The sequence below is a fragment of the Lynx rufus genome, unplaced genomic scaffold (genome assembly GCF_022079265.1).
Source record: "Lynx rufus isolate CCGP_SWC_20201006 ecotype Redwood Valley unplaced genomic scaffold, mLynRuf1.p SCAF_14, whole genome shotgun sequence".
NCBI classification, from domain to species: Eukaryota; Metazoa; Chordata; class Mammalia; order Carnivora; family Felidae; genus Lynx; species Lynx rufus.
Genome location: NW_025814828.1, coordinates 20,584,123 through 20,604,655, shown reverse-complemented (window position 1 = coordinate 20,604,655; position 20,533 = coordinate 20,584,123). Strand labels below are relative to the sequence as shown.

Below are 20,533 nucleotides of genomic sequence, written 5' to 3'. Positions count from 1 at the left end.
TGTGCTTATAAGTATAGAGTAAGTTTAAAATCCCTTTTAAAAAAAAAACCCAAAAACCCAAGGAAGCAAAATTATGTATCAAAATCATTTCAACTCTCTTTGGATTAGCCGGATACTGTGACTGAGTCATGTAGTGTAGCCTCATGGCCAGATGTATGAATTTAGCTATGTGATAGAAGAATTTGCTTGCTATGATACATTCGATGGTTGTTCTTATCAATAAAAACTTGGAATTCAAAAAACATCATTATTTTAAAATAGGTTAGACATCATTATTTTAAAATAGGTTAGACTCTTACAATCCTTTGGTCCATCGTTAGCCTTTAACAGTTTCAAAATTAATCAAAGTTGAAATGTGGACAGATTTGTGTCACTAAATGGCCTTCACTATTGTTCACAGAATAAAAACTCTTAATTGATTAATGATCTCAGGGTGTCTATCGCCATCTAGTGAACAGTCACTTCAATTACCACACCAGTCTCTTGACAACCGTTGTCTTGGCTGGTTTAAAATCTATGTCCACTCAGTGCTATCAACTTGCCCAGTATCTTTTTTTTATGTCTCTCTACACATACATTGAGAACAAATACAAATGTAGGTGATATTTATACTGATTCACTTTTGAGTGTCTATAAACTAAGTTTCCACATTACTTCTCTGAAAACACTGACTTCATTATTTTTAAATAACTTGCACACTATGAGGTCCCTCATACAATTTTTTTAACCATTAACTAATTCCTCTACCACTGAGCAATTAAAGAGTTTAAGTGTGAAAGATCACACCTGGGAAAAGACAATATTGATGTCCATTTGACATAACTATTAGCATTTTTATTATAAACTTGTTTATAAAAGTACAATTAGTAATTACCCTGAGTACTCTAGCAGCCGTAACACATTTGATTACAGAAATTATTAGGTCACCAGAGCCAAACCTGCATGATTCCAACAAAACTAAGCACACACAAAATAGACCTAAAAACAACAAGGGAGAGGGGCTTACAGTCTCCCCAGACTGTATATTAATCCATATTCAAATGCAAAATTTCCTAATCTTTTAGATGACATGCTACCAGGTTTCCTTATTCATTTCCACCTGAACCTTAATCTAATTTATCCTACAAGGACTTGAAAAGCAAACAACTTCTAAGATCTTGAAGTTATTGTACTGTTTTGTCCACTCCATCTCCTTACAAAAAAGACAAGTGTGATAAGTCATAAAGGTATTCCAAAATTTCAGCCAAGTGACTCTCATTGTACACTTTACCTCTCCTACCTCTTTAATAATCAAGAAACGTTTGGGGCACCTGGGTGGCTCAGTCGGTTAAGCGTCCGACTTCGGCTCAGGTCATGATCTCACGGTCCGTGAGTTCGAGCCCCGTGTCGGGCTCTGTGCTGACAGCTCAGAGCCTGGAGCCTGCTTCCGATTCTGTGTCTCCCTCTCTCTCTGACCCTCCCCCGTTCATGCTCTTTCTCTGTCTCAAAAATAAATAAAACATTAAAAAAAAATCAAGAAACGTTTGAAATCACAAAGGCCTAATAGTATATATGCAAAATGCTAGTAAACCCAAGAATGATTACCACAGAGAATATTTCCATCCACCAGTGCTAATAATTATCACCAATACTTTAACAATCAGTTTTATTTTAGTAAATAATTTCTGTAGGTGGCTTTGAATCTTCTTCTAGAATAAGATTTCCAGGGAGCAACCGTGTAATTATTATTTCTCATTAACCTCCCATTACTTTCAAGGCCGACTTTCCGTAGTTGTTATATTTTTTTATTTGTGGGAAGGAGCAAAGGGGAAAGAGACAAGGGGAAAGTAGAAACCAAGTATTTAAATCACATACAATTATTTCTAGACGTGTCTGAAACGTTTTGTTTCTTAGTGGAGAGAGCAGAGGTTTTTTTTAATAGTTTATAAAGATTTGTTACTGCTATATTTTATACAACAGCAAAATTAAAAATGAGTTTAAATACCCTATTAAAGATCAAGCTAAACAAAAATATTGCCCTTAAAGTACAATGGATTAGGGGAGTGGGGGAGATCACTGGACAAATTTGGGGCTTATCATTATCAACAGTGCCCTTTTAAGCTTGTGGATTTCTGAGCCAATGCAGAAAATGTAACAACAGGGATTTCCCAACAGCAAGAGGCACTCTCCAAGGGAGTAAATTGTCAACTATTGCCTCTCGTGAGAAACTTAAGAGTAACCTTGATCCAATCTCAATAGTCAACCCATGTATTATCACCCAGTTGGGGCAAAGTGAGTGCATTTCCTAATACAAAAATAAGATGGTATTCTATCAGAAGCCACTGGATATATACACAGAAATAAAATTTAAATAATATTAAAGTAAACTTAGCCTAAGAAACTGAAAACATCCTTCCCTCACTTCAACTAGCTCCTGAAATGCCTGTATCTTCCCGTGTAAAAAGGGCCTGTGTCTTGAGATGAGTAGCAAAAAAGATGTCCTTTGAGGAGTAAGAGAATATAAACAGAAGCACAGTCATGAAAGACACCATGAGATGGGGTAGATAATACTACTGTAGTAAAAGCCTTATAATCAGGAAAATATGGATCCCAATTCAAAAGAATCACTTGTTACGCTTCGCCTCTGAGTCTTAGCTTCCTCATCTGCAAAATGGGAATGTTATTAGCCATACCAGTGGATTCTTGTGGGGTTTTAGAGAAATAATTCATCTGGAAGCTTCTCATATATTGCTGGTGTCTAATACATGTTTTGCCCTTCCTCACTGTGCCCTGAGCCAAGTCTATGAGATATGGGTGTCAACACCGGAGCACCTCTGAACATCCTGTTTGTTTCATGCCAGCAAGATCTCCGCTAATACAGGAGCCACTACTCACATGTGGATAATTAAATTTATTTTCATTATAATTAAATAAAACTCAAAATCCAGCTCCTCAGCAAGTCGACGCTAGCCTGATATCAAATGCTCACTAGCCACGTGGGCTAGTGGCCTATTGTATTAAAACTACAGATGGAGAAAGTTTTCATCATCTCAAGATTTACCGGACAGTGCTGGTCTAGACTCTAAAGCAGGGATCAGGAAATCTGTTTTCTGAAAAGGGCCAGATGGCAAATATTTTAAGTTTTGCAGACCATGCAAGTCTCCACCGTGACTACTCAATTCTGCTACTGTAATGCAAAAAACAGCCACAAACAAAACATAAACAAATAACCGTGGCTGTGTTCCAATAAAACTTTACTTACAAAAATAGATGGCAGGCTGAATTTAGCCCATGGGCCATAGTTTTGCCATCCCTGAGCATTCCACTCATAACCACGAACTACCTCCTTAAGGTTGAGTAGTCTCAAATCCACTGGCAGGAATAAATAGCTTACGGGAGTGAAAGGGAATTTAATATTTAACATAACTCTTCCTTTACAAATTAAGAAAAACCCACACAGGTGGGGCTAAAGCAAGTGAAGCTTATATTGTCACAAAGTGACAGTATCTCAAATCGGTTTCATATCTGGCTCACCTTTCTAAAGCCAATAACTCTCAATCCCTAACTCCACTCCTCATCTATTCCTGGAATTGTGGACTTCTATATCCAACTGCCTACTTAACATGCCTAGAGATCTATTACAAATCTCAAAACCAAAAGAGTACTCTTAATCCCTCTCTCCCAGATTTCTCTTTTATACGTACATACGTATATATGTACATATATACATACTTACTTAAATTTTAGTTAGTTAACATACAGTGCAATATTGGTTTGCAGAGTAGAATTCAGTGATTCATCAGGGGCACCTGGGTGACTCAGTCAGTTGGGCGACCGACTTCAGCTTAGGTCATGAACCCACGGCTTGTGGGTTCAGGCCCCGCGTCGGGCTCTGTGCTGACAGCTCAGAGCCTGGAGCCTGCTTCGGATTCTGTGTCTCCCTCTCTCTCTCTGCCCTACCCCACTCATGCTCTGTCTCTCTCTGTCTCAGAAATAAACATTAAAAAAAAAAGAATTCAGTGATTCATCACTTACCTACAACATCCAGGGCTCATCACAACAAGTGTCCTCCTTAATGCCCATCACCCATCTAGCCCATCTCCCACCCTCCCTGTTCTCTACTGTTAAGACTTTCTTGGGGTTTGTTTCCCTCGTGCAGATTTCTCCATCCTAGTAAATGGCTCCATAAGCGAACCAGCTATAGGGCTGACATGGAGGCATTCTCCTTCATCTCTTCCTTTCCCCTGTACTCCAACCTAATACACAGGCAAACTTGCTTCCTGATGTCACTTTGCTCTCATTCCTGTTACCTCCTAAAGAAGCCTTCCCTGACCAATTTAAACCAGCCATCTTAACATCAAACTAGCCCATCACCCTGTTTTAATTACCAGCACAACATTTAGTTCTACCACATCCTCTTATTTTTTATGTTTGTTTATTCACGTATTTACAAGTCTATTTTCCCAAACTACCCTCTCCCCATCCCAAGGCCCCACCGCATGCCACTTTATACCTCTGCTCTAGACAGAATGTGACCTGCATGATGCAGGGGAACCTTTTATGTCTTGCTCAACACTCTACCCCCTTCACAATGTCTGGTACAGAGTAGACGCTCAATAAATACTCTGTCAATGGATGAATGAACGGATCCATACTTACAAATCTATCTGTCTTGAATTTGTCCCAAGAAAGGGGCATTTGAAGCTGTGTAACTAGGTAACAAACTTGGCTCTCCCATGCTGTAACACGTATAGTTAAAAACACTCTCATCTTTAGAGCTATGAATGTGACACCATTTACCTCCCTTCCTTTGTAGGTCACCAAAGCAGCCAGTGGTTTGGCGTAAAATCTGCTGTAGGAAAATCCCAGGCAGCCATACATACTATTTGCTGTGAGCTTCAAAGCCTTCTGTCGAATGTCATACTGTAGGCACACAAGGACAAAAGACAAACAACAATATTTGCAGATGCTTAATAATTACATTAGATCTCTTTCTAGACCACCAATGACAAGGAGTAATCCTCCATGTCCAGGAAAAAAAAGAACTCGTAGCACACTCAGCCCATCCTCCCAGATGCATGATTCCCTGACCTTCTGGAAGCAAGCAAACACAGACTCCAAAGCTCCCAGAAGTGAGAAGGGTTTGGTCCAGATAGGGCTTTGCAGATAGAGGTGTCTTCCATTCTGAGGCATTCTAGAGTTTGTGAATGTGTTTCCTGCCCACAAACTTAAAATAAGCCCATGAGTTGCCCACAGCATCATCTGTAAAACACTACTAGATAATCAAATTCTAAAAGCAGAGACTGTCACTCAGATGTCTCTCAGTGAAAAGACATACCTGAAGAACCAGGTCTGGATTTAAATCTTGCTGTTTCATTAGTTGTTTGACTTGCTTTCTCCTCTCTACCAGCTTCCGGATCTCTCTGGGCAAAATGCCCATTTCTAAGTTTGGGTCTGGCAGCTCAGGGATCTGTTCTTGTTCTCCATCCTGATGAACATACAACAGAAATTTCAGACAAATCAAGCTTTCATAAAACAATTTTCAAAAATAATATTTTGTGGGCACTTTATGCAATGATCACATCTTGAAAAGCTACTTTCTTGCCTAACTATAGGTCAACAGCATATGGGTGGCAAAGAAAAAGCTGAGAACAAGTCCACACTGCCCTCTTCTCCCACTTCTAACAGCCTCGTTCCCAGTATCTCCCCTCTCTCATTATTGACAAACGCAGATATCATTTAAAGGGATCAATTTCTATATATATTCCTCTCCTCTCTTCAAAAAGATTGGGGAGCAACATGTTTGGGGAAATTGTTTTGAAAAGAAACACTGAGACCTCTAGGATTTACTGAAAAAAAAAAAAAACTGCAGCACAACTCCTGTTTTAAGTCACACATACTCCCAAACAAAATGCCATTAACACTTTTACAACTACAGAGAATCGTGGCAATTACTGTGAATATTTTCCACTAAAAACTAGAACCCCAAATACTAAATCAGCAAATTTCCTTCAGGAATTTGGAGCACATATTTAAATAGGCCGTGAAATTTCTAAAAATTAATATATACATGTTCCTTAGCATTTATGTAGGACCTTTTATCTGTAAATTGCTCTGCAATTGGTAAAAGAATAGCAACATTTTAGAATAGTAACCAGCAGTTTTCTTATATGAAAATTTACAGCAGCAAAAAGCAGGAAAAGCATTAGACCATTTTTCTGAAGCCTCCGTTAATTCTATTAACAGGCTGAAAAGAAAAGCCAGGCACACTTGCCCTTTCAAAGGTTCACAATTAAAAATAAACCTCTTGGCTTCAAGTATGGCAAGTCAATGCCATTTGATAACCCAGCCTTTACTAGGTATCTGATTTTATAAAGATCAATATTTTCAAATGAACAATCTTTTTTATTTTTTTTTTATTACTTTTTTTTTAATTTTTTTTTCAACGTTTTTATTTATTTTTGGGACAGAGAGAGACAGAGCATGAACGGGGGAGGGGCAGAGAGAGAGGGAGACACAGAATCGGAAACAGGCTCCAGGCTGTGAGCCATCAGCCCAGAGCCTGACGCGGGGCTCGAACTCCCGGACCGCGAGATCGTGACCTGGCTGAAGTCGGACGCCCAACCGACTGCGCCACCCAGGCGCCCCTCAAATGAACAATCTTATAATAAACAGGGACCTATTGTTTTTGAAAACAGAAGACGATGATAGCAAACCTATTAAAGAGATCTTGGTACACATTCCCATTTATTTACAGCAACTAGAGAGGTCAAATAAAAACTTAACTGAAAGGATCTGGCCCAGCTCAACCAACACTAGCTGTGTGGCACTAGCTACTTTGAGGATCAAATACTGCACAAAACAATGATATAGAACCTATAAACTGCTACGTGTAGAGTATTTCTTAGATGACCTTTAAGGTCCCTTCCAACTCTGAAATGATTCCATTATATACCTGAAACCCTAACTGGAAAGCTCAAATAAACAAAACAGTGGAGGGGAATGAAGGAGGTCGGATCACAACAATTATCACAAGGCTCACATACTATAGCAGGACAGAGCCCAACGAACATTATTAGTCAAGTGCAGTCACCACCCTTTGGAGATGTCTACCCAAATTCCTTCTCTGTAAGATTATCCTCTAGTCCCACAGAAAGGCCCACCCTTAGCAGCCATGTTTGTACTCTGTGAACTCACTCCTGTGGTCACAGCATATGGTACCAGGCATGCTCACCCACGTAACCAAGCCTTTAAGATTCTCTCTTCTGGGAAGACAGAAGTGGGGCTAAAAAACAGCTCCAAAGCATGTGGTTGGAACTAAAAGACATGTGAAATCTGGAGTGGGAGAGTAAATACACATCTTCTGCCACAGGTACAAAGAATCAGAGAAAAACAATATATAGAGATAATATTTTACTTTATTACTTTACATCTTTTCCTGTTAGAGAACCACATCTAATCAAATTCCCTACTGAGAGTCAGTTATATAAGCTTTACATATGAAGAACCACACATTAAGTTATTAAGCCCTACGTAAAACTGTTGACTAATCACTAGATTAAAATCAATGTGAAATAATTCAAAACATTCTTTCAAAAAGATTCACCGTGTAGTGCAAGGAATCATTAAGAAAGGCTTACATGGCCAAAATTTAAAAGAATAAAAATACCAAGTGTTGGAGATGATGTGGAACAACTCACATTCATGGCTAGTGGGAATGTGTAACACGGTATAACTACTTAGGAAAATAATTCGGCAGTTTCTTTTCAGGTTAAACACACACTTCCCATACAAATCAGCCAATTCCCTCCTTAGGTATCTACCCCCCAAAACAAAAGCACATGTCCATAAAAAGATGTGAATGTTCATAGCAGGCTTATTAATAATAGCTACACACTGAAAACCCAAATGCTTATTTCAGGAAACTAGATAAATAAAGTGTGGAATACTTCTCAGTAACACAAAGGAAAGAACTACTGATAATGCAACAACATGCATGAACCTCAAAAACATTATGTTGAGCAAAAAAGCCAGATACCAAAGAGTACATAATGTACCGCTCCACTTATATGAAGTTCCAGAATAAGCAAAACTAAGTGATGGTGACAGCAGAAGTCAGATCAATGGTCAATTGATGGTGAAGGGGCCTAACAACAAAGGCATGAATGATATACCAAAACTAATGGGATGAAACTAACGCAGTACTTGCCGGAAAATTCATAGCTGTAAGTATCTACATTAGCAGAAAAGATTTCAAATCCATAACCTAACCTTCCACCTTAAGAAATTAGAAAAATAAGGGCAAACTAAACCAACAAAAGCACAAAAAAGGAAGAAAGATTATAATGGAAATACAGGAGATAGAGAAAATTACCAAAACCAAAGTTCTTTCTTTGTAAAGATCAGCGAAACTGACATACTTTTAGCTATATTGACAAAAAAAATGACTCAAATTACTAAAATCAGGAATAATAGAGGGATATTACTAATGACCTTAAAGAAACAACGATTAGAAGGGAATACCATGAACACTTTTATGACAACAAATTAGATAAACCTACATGAAATAGACAAGTTCCTAGAAAGACCAAAATGAACTCAAGGAGGAATAGAAAGTCTGAATAGACATAAAACGAAGATTGAATTGGAAATCAAAAAAAAGAGAGAGAAAGAAAGAAATCTTAAGACTAGATAATTTAACTGGTGAACTCTACCAAATATTTAAAGCAGAATTAACATGAATCCTTCACAAATTCTCCAAAAAAAAAAAAAAAAAACCAAAACAGAAGAGGAGGAAACACCTCCCAACTCATTCTATGAGGCTATTATTATCCTAATACCATACCAAAACAAGACAAAAACAAGAAAAGACAAATATATACCAAAAGCCCTTATGAATACAAACAAAAAACTTTTCAACAAAATACTAGCAAACTGAAAGCAGAAATATATAAAAAGGATTATACACCAAGACCAAATGGAATTTATCCCAGGAACACAGAACAACACATGAAAATCAATGTCATATGCCATATTAAAAGAATAAAGGACAGGGGCACCTGAGTGGCTCAGTCAGCTGAGCATCCAACTTCAGCTCAGATCACGATCTCGCTGTTCCGGAGTTCAGTCCTGCACTAGGCTCAATGCTGTCAGCACAGAGCCTGCTTGGGATCCTCTGTCCCCCTGTCTTCCTGCCCTTCCCGCGTGCGCGCACGCGCGCACACACACACACACACACACTCTCTCTCTCTCTCTCTCTCTCTTGAAAATGCATAAACATCTAAAAAAGGAAAACAAAACATAAAGAGAATAAAGGACAAAAAGCACATGATCATCTCAATAAAGAAAAAGTAGTTGACAAAATCCAATACCCATTCACGATAAAAACACGCAACAAACTAGGAACAGAAGGGAATTTCCTCAACCTGATAAACGCCATCTATGGAAAACCCCCAGTTAACATCATACTTAATGGTGAAATAAAGGCTGGATACTTTCCCCCTAAGACCAGGAACAAGAAAAAGGTGTCTGCTCTTGCCAATTCTATTCGGTATTGTACTGGAGGTTCTAGCCAGAGCCATTAAGCAAAAAAAGAAGAAGGAATATAAGGCAGTCAGATTATAAAGAAAGAATTAACACTACTTTTGCAGATAACATACAATATGTAGACAACTCTAACAAATCCACAAAACTATTAGAGCCGATAAATGACTTCAGCAAAGTTGCAGGATACAAGATCAGTTCACAAAAATCAGTTACATTTCAATACACTAGCAATGCACAATCCAAAAATAAAATAAACAATTTCACTTACAATAGCATCAAGAATGAAATATTTAGGAATAAATTTAATAAAAGAAGAGTTGTACAGTGAAAACTAGAAAACATCACTGAAAGGAATTAAAGACCTAATTAAATGGAAAGACCTAATTTTCATGGATTGGAAGGCTTAACATTAAGATGGCAATACTTCCCAAATCAATCTAAAGATCCAGTACAATCCCTATCAAAAGCAGAGCAGGCATTGTTGCATAAACTGACAAGATGATTCTAAAATAAATGTGTGATTTATATATATGTGTGTGTATATATATATATAAATATATACGTACCATATATCACAGATATGTCATATATATCAAATATATCCTACATATCATATATATCATAAAAATGTGATACAGATCCATACAATGGAATAGTATTCAGCAATAAAAAGGAATGAAGTACTAATACATGCTATAGTGCAGATGAATCTTGACAACAGTATGCTAAGTGAAATAAGCCCGACATAAAAGGTCACATATGATTCCATCTATGTGAAATGTCCAAAGTACATAAACCTACGGAGGCAGAAAGATTACTAGTTGTCAAGGTCTGGAAGGAAAGGAGGGAGTGAGGGAGGGTACAGCTAAAAGGTAGGGGGGTTCTTTGGGGAGTAACGAAAATGCCCTAAAATTGACTGTGGCAAAGGTTGCAAACTCAGTGACTACACTAAAAGCCATTAAATTGTACACTTGAAATGGATGAAATGCATGGTATATGGATTACATCTCAATAAAGTTGTTAAATAAAAATGATACAGAACAAGTGAAAATTTCCATCTACTCAACCTTCCCCCTGTTTTGACCGCTAAGAAAAGACAAATTGTATCCTTAAGAGGAAAAACTAGAATGCTAACCCCTTTGGTTCTCTTCCTTCTTTAAACAGTGTTTTTAATCTCAATTTAAAGAGCCCCCAAATTGAATACCAACCTCTGTAGCTTTATGTGCCTCTGAAGCAACTCTTTGCACTGTTGTAAAACAAATATTGAATTCCTGAATGATGGAAGGATACAAACTGTTGAAGTCCAGGAGCAAAATAAACTTATCATATAAACCTGCAATAAAAAAGTCATGTTACAAAAAGCCTTTAAGAAAAAAGGAGGTGGGGGAAGGGGGGTTACAAAAAAGCAGATGTGTCAAAACATAACATTAGAAGAACTACAGAATGTAGTATGTATATTAAATACAATATAACATTGAAAGCTGTGAGTTACACCAATAGAAAAAAGTACTCAACTATCACTCCATAAAAACAACTTGTATTAGAGTGAAAACTCAGGTCACCAAAGAGGAAAAAAGAGATCCTGTCTTACCTTGAAACCAGCTACAATGAACCTTTCCACAGCGGGCCCAAAGTACACCATTATGATGGGCAAACACCTTCTCATATCAGTTACTTTAGATAGGCGTCATATCCATTTCAAAAAAATGTTGTAAAATTCTCCTTCAAGTAAGCATTCACTCCCACCTACCCTACCACCTCTGCCCCCAAAATATTTAGTGATCCATGTATATATATATATATATATATATATATATATATATGTGTGTGTGTGTGTATACACATATATGTGTGTACACATATATATGTAATACACATATGTAATATGTGTATACACACATATATATACATATACACATATATATATATAACTACTCACTGGTGTGTGTGTGTGTGTATATATACATATTTTACCATCATAAGAATAAAATGGGAAGCCCACTCACCTGTACACAAATGGTGTTAAAATCAGACAAGAGACATATATAAATGTCAGCAGTGGAACGATCCACCCTTTTCACTTGCAAAGGGTGAACAGAAAGCTACTATATTTCTCTAGGACATTTACAAAGAGTTATCTTCACCTTAAGAAGAAACTGAATCAAAATAAATGTCCAGTATTAAAAAAATAAAACCAACAGCAAACATATTGATAGCATACTCTGTCAAGCACTATACCAAACAATCATTTTATGGGTGACGTACAGCGAGGAGGGCACTTACTGGGATGAGCACTGGGTGTTGTATATAATTGATGAATCACAGGAATCTACTCCTGAAGCCAAGAGCACACTGTATACACTGTATGTTAGCTAACTTGACAATAAATTATATGCAAAAAATAAATAATCATTTTTTTCCTTAAATCCCTGTGTGGGAGATTTTTTTTTTTTTTGAATTCTAGTGTAGTCAAGGGACGCCTGGGTGGCTCAGTCAGTTAAGGGTCTGACTTCAGCTCAGGTCACGATCTCGTAGTTTGTGGGTTCAGGCCGCACATCGGGCTCCATGCGGACAGCTCAGACCCTGGAGCCTGCTTCACATTCTGTCTCCTCTCTCTCTGCCCCTCCCCCACTCACGCTCTGGCTCTTTCTCAAAAAATAAACATTAAAAAAATTTAATTCTAATGTAGTCAAAAATAAAATTCTGGGAGCACCTGGGTGGCTCAGTCAGTTGAGCAGCAGACTTCAGCCCAGGTCATGACCTCACAGTTTGTGAGTTTCAGCCCCACATTCAACGATGCTGACAGCGCAGAGCCCACTTCAGATCTTCCGTCCCTCTCTCTCTGCCCTTCCCCGCTTGCGTTCTCTCTCTCAAAAATAAACAAACATTTAAAAAATTCTGGTGTAGTTAACATACAGTGTTGTATTAATTTCAAGGGTCTATATTTCTATCTCCATTTTACAGAAGAGGAAAACAAGGCTTACAGAGGTTCAAGAGGGAGCCCAAGATCACACAGACAGAATTTAAGCCTAGATCTATCTAACACCAAAGGACTACAGATCTTTTTCAATACAACTAATAAAAATCACTTTTTTTAAAAAGCTTATTTGAGAGAGAGAGGGAGAGAGAGCAAGCACGCACAAGCAGGGGAAGGGCAAAGAGGGAATGAGAGAGAATCCCAAGTAGCCTAACAACGCAGGGCCCGACGCAGGGCTAGAACCCACAAACCGTGAGATCATGACCCAAGCCGAAATCAACACTTGGAAGCTTAACTGACACAGCCACCCAGGTGCCCCAATAATAAAATCACTTTTGTCAAAAATGTCTCCTACTCAGAGTTCAAGTTACTTGATAAAATTCACATTATTCCCATACAACGATGTAAATACACTTAACACTACTTAACTGTACACTTAAAAATAGTTGAGGGTTAAAAAAAAAAAGATCCTGTCTAGCTCTGCATACCACCAAACATCTTCTTTGCCATTAATGACAGTAAGAACTGGTTACTCTGCTGTTAAAGTTCAATGTGGTGGTTACTGTCCGTACTCCCTTTAACTTTGCCGTCCAGCCTAATGGGTCCTGGCAGCTCAGGCAGAGGCAGAGCCAGCCCTCCAGAGCAGATGGGACAAGCCACAGGTGCTCCCACCAGAAGGCAAAGGGCTCTATACTGGACTAGGGGCTAGCAAACTCTGTGCAGACCCAACTGAGCCTACCCCTTCTTTGTGTACCACTCACGAGCCAATAATAGTGTTTACATCCTTAAACGGTCAAAAAAATTTTTTTAAAACAGACTATCTCATGATATGCAAACATTACACAAAATTTAAACTTCAGTGTCCATAAACAAAGCTTTCTTGGAACGCAGCAAATAAAAAATATTCATGTTAATTCAGGTCAGGTGACTGGCAAACGAGATTTTCAAAAGAACCTAAAACAAAATAAGGTCATTACAAGACCCTATTTGCTAACCTAGAAAATACAATTCAGGTCTTCTAGCTTCTCAAGCCCAGGTCTGCATTAAAAATTCCTTAACACCAGGGGCAAAGCAACCAGCCGCACAGCCTTACCAGCTTTAGGGTCCAGTACCAAGCCTCCGGCATAAGCTGCTTTCTTACGTCCTTTCTTGTATTTATTGGCATCTCCATCGAGGTCTTCATCTTCATCTCCCTAATGTCAAATGGAATGACAACTTCAGCAGCCAGCAACTAATAAACTAATTAAGAAGTTTTAGGATTCCCCCTTCTCCAACCGCAGTACACAGTTCTAACAAACAACCTTCACTTTTAGCTAGTGGTCCCACCTCTGTGGAACAACAGTTACTGTAACATGCTCACAAACCCAAAGGCCAAGCGTGGGAGTTGCCAAAACATTGTAGCCCTGAGTTAATACATATGCAAATTTTACTTGAAAACGTTTCTGAATTCATAGAACCTTTTATTTTTAAATCAATGGATACTAAAAATACAACACTTCATATTCCGTAAAATCTAAGGTAGTAGAAGAGTCCGCTTAAATTCATCACTCTAACAATCCTGATGCAGAAATATAAACTATTTCATACAGATATAGTCATTATTCTAATTTGGACACCTTAAAATGAGTGTGTCTGTAGACTGAAAATTCATTCCAGGTAGCTTATTAATAACCAATCAATATTCAATAACTCAGCAGAAGTCAAACTCCTGTAAGTTAATATTCTTTATACCAATTTTGATGTGCACAAAGCAAATCCAGGAAGGTGAACCATCTTAACATTAAATTCCCCTTTTGAGTCAAATGGCTATCAGTGCTAACAAAACAGTAGCTAAGTTTTAGTTTCAATGTCAAGGAGGCCACTTCAGAAAACTGACTGTGGTGACCTGATCCTGCTAGCACATAAAGCTGCAACAAAGCAACAAAAAATAAAGGCTCGTGCATTTAAGGAAATAAAAGGTTTAACTGGTATCTAACTTTGGATACAGCTAGGGTGGTGCAATACCTTCCTTGTATGGTCATCCATCAAAGAGGCTTAATGCTATCCTCAAAGTAGTTCATATTTCACATAAAATTTTTATCTACACAGAAAAAAAGTAAAGAAGGAAATCACCACCGAAACACAAAGGAACAAATCTGACACGGTTTTGAGAGTATACAGAGGATTCATTATTTTGGAAGCACAAGTTATCACCGTGATAAAAGCCACCTAAGTAATAAAAGGGGAGAGGATTTAAAAAAAAAAAAAAAAAGCAAAACCCTATGCAATTGTGGACCCACCAGTTTTTGCTGAGGCTTTCTGAAAATCTGCTTGTCAGGCACAATATAGTTGTTTTCATAAAATGCATGAAGCAACAAGAACTCATTACGTTCGGATCGTCCGCCCATCAGGGTCCTAGACTATGAAAGAGAATGTTTTAAATTTGAGCTCAAAACCCTAACAAATAACAAACAAAACCAACTTTGAGGTGGTAAATTTAATCATGGCACCTCTTCCACAATCATTCTTCCTAATAAGAGCTGCTTTAAAAATAAGAAGGTACAAAATTAATCCTAACGTTTTAAGCACTATAGTTAAAAAGAGACAAAGAAAGCTTAAAATACTGGCAACTTGGGCTATTTCTTTACTGCCAAATAGACCGTTCCGCAAATCAGACACATCCAGATGTTAGAGATGATCCTTATGTTCACCCAAATTTCAACATAGTCTGCACCTGGTTTTCCTCCCCTTCTCACAGCCAGTTCATTTTACAAAAGAAGCCCAGCTTTCAGAGTACAAGTTACTCATTTTATAAGCATGCATTTAGGCTCATTATCATATAACAACTACCCCAAGCAAACACTGAATCCAACAGGAAATGCTTTTTCCCCCTTTCTAAGTTAAATTTACCATAATGTTCCCGGCGATGTTAGTGATCTGCAATGCTAATGGAAGAACATTTAGCTCACACATGATCTGCAAAATGAACCTGGCATCTTTCCAGGTGTGTTCCAACAGGTACAACAGATGAGAAGATTCACTGTACAGAAAAGTAAGAATGAAACAGAATCAAGTAATTAAAGGAAACAATGACTATAATCAGGACTTCATAAAATATTACAAAAAAATTTGCTATGATTAACTTCAGAGCAATGGCACCTTGGCTTTGGAAACAATTTAAAATAAGGTTAGTATGAAACTACGAATTCATTCATGTCACTGATCCCAATGCCCTTCTCCAAAACACACACAAAAAAAATTCCATAAATACAAAGTAAAGTTATGCATTAACTACAACCTGGAAACTACCCAAATCGATATATTCAATCCATCTAGTAAGTAGGTATTACACGCCGACTATGTGCCAGGCAAATAGATTCTGGCTGTAACCAGAAGACAAAAATACCCATCCTCGTGGGGCTTAGGTCTTCAAGGGGGAAGACAGAGTATAAGTTAAAATACATATAAAAGGTATGTTATATAATGTTCAGTGTTAAGGAGAAAAGATTAAGAAGCAAAGGAAATATTAAGTGTCAGGAGCAGAGAATGTAATTTTATTTAGTTAGGGGACCAGGAAAGAGGTGACTTGGACTAAAAAACTGTTTGAAGAGGTAAGGGGGCAATCCTTGCGGACGGATGTCTGAGGAGAACGGCACATTCAAAAGGTCAGAAGGACAGAGTAAAAGGCAGAGACACACACTGTAAAGGACCTTGTAAGTCACAGTAAGAACTTTGGTTTTTACTCTAAATGAAAGAGAAAGTCACCGGAAGATTTTGAGCAGAGTGCAGTATCTGACTTAACTTTAGCAAGATACCCCTGGTTCCTGGGTTGAAAACAGACAGCAAAGGGTCAAGGGCAAAATCAAAGAGACCAAAGAAGAAGCTGACATAAGACTCATTAATTCAGGGAAAGGGGAGGGTAGCTTGGACCAGGATAGGTTCAATGGAGGGGAAAAGAAGGGGTCAAATCTAGATCTATTTTGAAGACAGAGCTGACAGGACTTTGTGATGGCTCAAACATGGGATATCTATCAGAAAGAGGACCCATGGAAGCCTCAAAGGTTTTGGGCTGAAGATAACTTTGGAGGTTTCCAGTAGTACTGGAAAATTAAGAGGTGTCACTCTTAGGGAAAAACTCCAAGAGGAGCCTAGGGGAAAATATCAGGAGTTGAGCTTCTGAACAAGTTAGGGTGGAGGTTCATATTAGACATCAGGTAGAACAGGCAGGTGTATACAGGAGTCTGGAATTCAAGGGAGAGGCTGAAGGTGAAGATACCAAAGCAGGAGGTATCAGCACCCACATACTAGTGAAGTGCTGAGACTCCACGAGCTCACCTAGAGGGAGTGTAGTCAGAAAGAGAAGCAGTCCAAGGACTTGGGAGGCATGGGAAGAAAACAATGAGAAGTGGCAAGAGGAGTAGAAGAAATCTTATTTAGGAAAGAAGCACAAAGGTTCAGTTGTACAAAATGAATGAGTTCAGAAGGTCTAATGTACAGCAATGTGACTACAGTTAGCCATACCGCATTGTGTACTTGAAATTTGCTGAGAGGGTACATCTACAGTGTTGTAACCACCCAAAAGAGAAAAGAAATAAACAGTAACCATGTGAGGTGACAGATATGTTAATCAGCTTGACTATGGTAATTATTTCCCAATGTATACATTTATAAAACATTAATTTGAACACATTAAATATACACAATTTCTATTTGTCAATTATACTTCAATAAAGATGGAAAAAAGAAATAACCAAGTAGCATCTCCACGTAACTTCATGATGTCTCAGTTTTTCTATTTCTAAAAGATTTATACTAACTTCTGAATTAATGAATTAAGGGTGGAAACCTAAATATCACATCAGTTTCCAAACCGCTCTTGGGAAACACCTAGATGAGATTAGGATGGGTGAGGGAGATGGAGGTAAACTGATAAACTGAGAATAATTCAAGAGGCAAAATAATTCAAATTATTAAAGTCACAGAGATGGTGGTACTGACACGGAGGCAGTTCCCCTCCAGAACACCACACTCTCCTGTCCCTCCAGCCTCACGGTGATGCTGGCCTCTTGCTATCGCTCATTTCAAGGCAGACAAATTCCGAAGCATCCAGGAGCATACCTGTACATATTTCGTACATTTTCCACTGGGATCACAACCCTTTCAGATTTCAGAATCTGTTGAACAAGTTCAGACAAATGGTAGCTTTTACAACGAATTAATTCCTTTGCCGAAATTTCCACATCACAGATCATTCGGCCACAGGTAGCATTTCTTTCACCAAGTCCACTCCTGCCCTACAGGGGAAGGACAAAAAGCAAATGCCATGGATGAGCAGACACTGGGTACACTCTATTCCAACCGACTTCGAAGCTAGTCCACAATTACAATGAGGAAACTCTCAATCTCCTATTCGCCCACTCCGTCAGCCGTCACTCAAGTATTTCTGAACGTTCACTATAGAGCTGACACTGTTCTAGGCACCAGGGAGATAGCACTGAGCCAAAGAGAAAAGATTCCTAGGACGCCTGGGTGGCTCAGTCAGTTGACGTCCGGCTCGCTGCTGTCAGTGCGGAGCCCACTTTGGATCCTCTGTCGCCCTCTCTCTCTGCGCCCACCCCGCTCAGGCTGTGTCTCTCAAAAATAAATAAAAACATCAAAAAAATGAAAGATTCCCGGAGCGCCTGGGTGGCTCAGTCGGTTAAGCGTCCGACTTCGGCTCAGGTCATGATCTCGCGGTCCGTGGGTTCGAGCCCCGCGTCGGGCTCTATGCTGACAGCTCAGAGCCTGGAGCCTGTTTCAGATTCTGTGTCTCCCTCTCTCTGACCCTCTCCCATTCATGCTCTGTCTCTCTCTGTCTCAAAAAAAAAAAAATTTTTTTTAAACGTTTAAAAAAAAATGAAAGATTCCTAATCTCATCTGAAATAGATGACAACAAATAAACATCAAAATCAAGAAGCTATATAGCTTTAGGAGGTAATAAGCATATGGAAAAGAGAAAAAGTAGAACACGTGAGGAATATGGCAATTTAGGGGGGCTGCATCTTAAATAGGGTAGCCGTGGGAGACCTCACAGAGACGATGCCATACAAAGAAAACCATGAAGGGGTAAGGAAATAGTAAATCAAGGGCTGGGATGAAGGTTAATAACTCTATATCACCTTAAAGATATGAATAGGAACAGAAGCAACAGCACCGGCCCCAACTCCAATCTGCGTTAGCAGAATCCTCTGGAGAGCATTATAAAACATACAGATTCCTAAGTTCTCTGATGAAGCAACATGCCCATTTTTCCTTACGAGCTTTAAGTGAAACAAGATGTTAAGCACTATGAGGCTTGGGAAACGAAGGTGGCTTCATACAAAAACCACCAAAACAAGTAGGCAGAATGAAAAATACATAGACTTTAAAAGAGTCAAGATGGGCCTAGCTCAAAATCTCAGTGCTTTCCCACCCTAGCCCTATGATCTTGAACAAGTTCTGCTACCCCTGTGAGAAGCACAAACTGGAGTTGCTGTGACAGGCAACTAACGCAGAAGGCACTTAGCCCACAGCCTTCTCATACGTTCAACATCAGCTCCCTCCCACTCTTCCCTGCCCTCTCTGTACTGAATGAGAACACTCGCTGATCTCTGCTCTAAGGGCTACAGCTTTGGTAATGACGGAGTGGAGGTAACATGTATGTGCTGTCTCTAGATTCTAATAGCTGATTTTAAAAACTACCAGTGGCTTCTACCAATAAAATGCCACATTCAAAGGAAAAGATGTTCAGTGCCAAAGTTAAAATGTCCTATCACAAGACAACCAATTCTTAGTCAAAGAAGCCCAGTGTGTTCCCAGGTAGCTATTCCATGTAAAGAAGCCAAGTCAAGAAGTAAGATTTTGAAAATTATTATTACCCCTAGCTTTGGCATGTTAGATCGCTTCAGTCGACCTATCTTGGACCAGTGAGGAACTTTGCACACGTTAATTCTCTGCAGGAGGACTTCCAGTTCAAATCCATAAATATTATGACCCTAGTCAGAAAAAGAAGGCAGCCAATAACATTGTAACAAACGTAAATGAGAAGATTTATCTTCATACGCATAGAATTTCTTTGCCCTTTCTTTTTCTCGTCTCTAATTGAAGGCATCATGAGCTTACCTCCGATTGGGGTCCTTTCTTCTTCAGGAATTTATTCATCAGCAGCATTCATTAGCCTTGACATTAACAAAGCTAAGCAGATTGCTGGAATAAACTTTATTTCATCCTAATTGATGCAAGGTTCATATGATGTCTTTTAATTTGCAGCTCATGCCTCACAGTCTCAAAAGCAAATGCAAATTTTTATGTCCCACACTTTTTTGTGATCAGTAAAAGCTGTGTTCAAATAATTCCATTTTAATTCCTTAAAAACAGAGAGCCTGCCTGTGTTGTGTGATAGTTCACACAGACTCTTCGAAAACTCAGGAACTGCAGCTACTTGCTTCTTGAAGAACTGAGTTCAAACACTACTGATTTAGACTCTTAATCAATATGCGACAAAATATATAATAGCATTCAACAGTTCAAGGAAGCAAACCATACCAGGTAGAAATTACCTGAAAAATGCAACCAAATTTTCCATGTCTATAATGATAATTTCCATTGTGTGAATAATATGGTTCAATGCCCATGTTTATTAAAAAACTAGACACAAGTTTAAAATAAATCAGATCAATAAACTGATTTACTTGTTATTAATTTTACTTAAAGATGTATACCACTATATATTTATGGCACTTTTGTCTATTAAATTAAGAGACCCAAGGACACAAGGAAGTCTCATTTCCAAATTATCATGCCTGGGATTAGGGACTCAAACCCATGTCAGGATTGGATTACATCAGTTTGGATTCCTCACACACAGACTTGGCTTGGCTCTAACATGCTAAGCCAGGCCACCTATCCTAGGCACCACGACATCTCCTTGGGGCCCAAGAGAGACTGCCAGGGGAGACTGGGTGAGGATCTAGTTCTGAGCCGGAACGCCACAATACGGCACTGTGGACAGAATCTTCCTGCTGTTTTCAAGAT

General features: G+C 38.7%; 1 protein-coding gene and 1 non-coding gene across 3 annotated transcripts in view; both read right to left on the bottom strand.

The window, feature by feature from the left end:
- Window positions 1–20,533, bottom strand: part of POLA1 (DNA polymerase alpha 1, catalytic subunit) — a 297,087-nt gene that overhangs the window by 233,638 nt on the left and 42,916 nt on the right. For both annotated transcript variants that reach the window (XM_047076032.1, XM_047076033.1), the window contains 8 exons: window positions 19,378–19,494; window positions 17,600–17,775; window positions 15,392–15,521; window positions 14,782–14,901; window positions 13,596–13,695; window positions 10,734–10,858; window positions 5,318–5,467; window positions 4,780–4,902 (listed from right to left, as the gene is read on the bottom strand). In XM_047076032.1, the coding sequence (XP_046931988.1) occupies window positions 4,780–4,902; window positions 5,318–5,467; window positions 10,734–10,858; window positions 13,596–13,695; window positions 14,782–14,901; window positions 15,392–15,521; window positions 17,600–17,775; window positions 19,378–19,494 (1,041 nt within the window). The remainder of the gene's footprint in view (window positions 1–4,779; window positions 4,903–5,317; window positions 5,468–10,733; window positions 10,859–13,595; window positions 13,696–14,781; window positions 14,902–15,391; window positions 15,522–17,599; window positions 17,776–19,377; window positions 19,495–20,533) is intronic.
- Window positions 11,573–11,702, bottom strand: LOC124509721 (small Cajal body-specific RNA 24). The gene has a single exon (XR_006961499.1). It is a non-coding gene; the product is annotated as a small Cajal body-specific RNA 24 (non-coding RNA).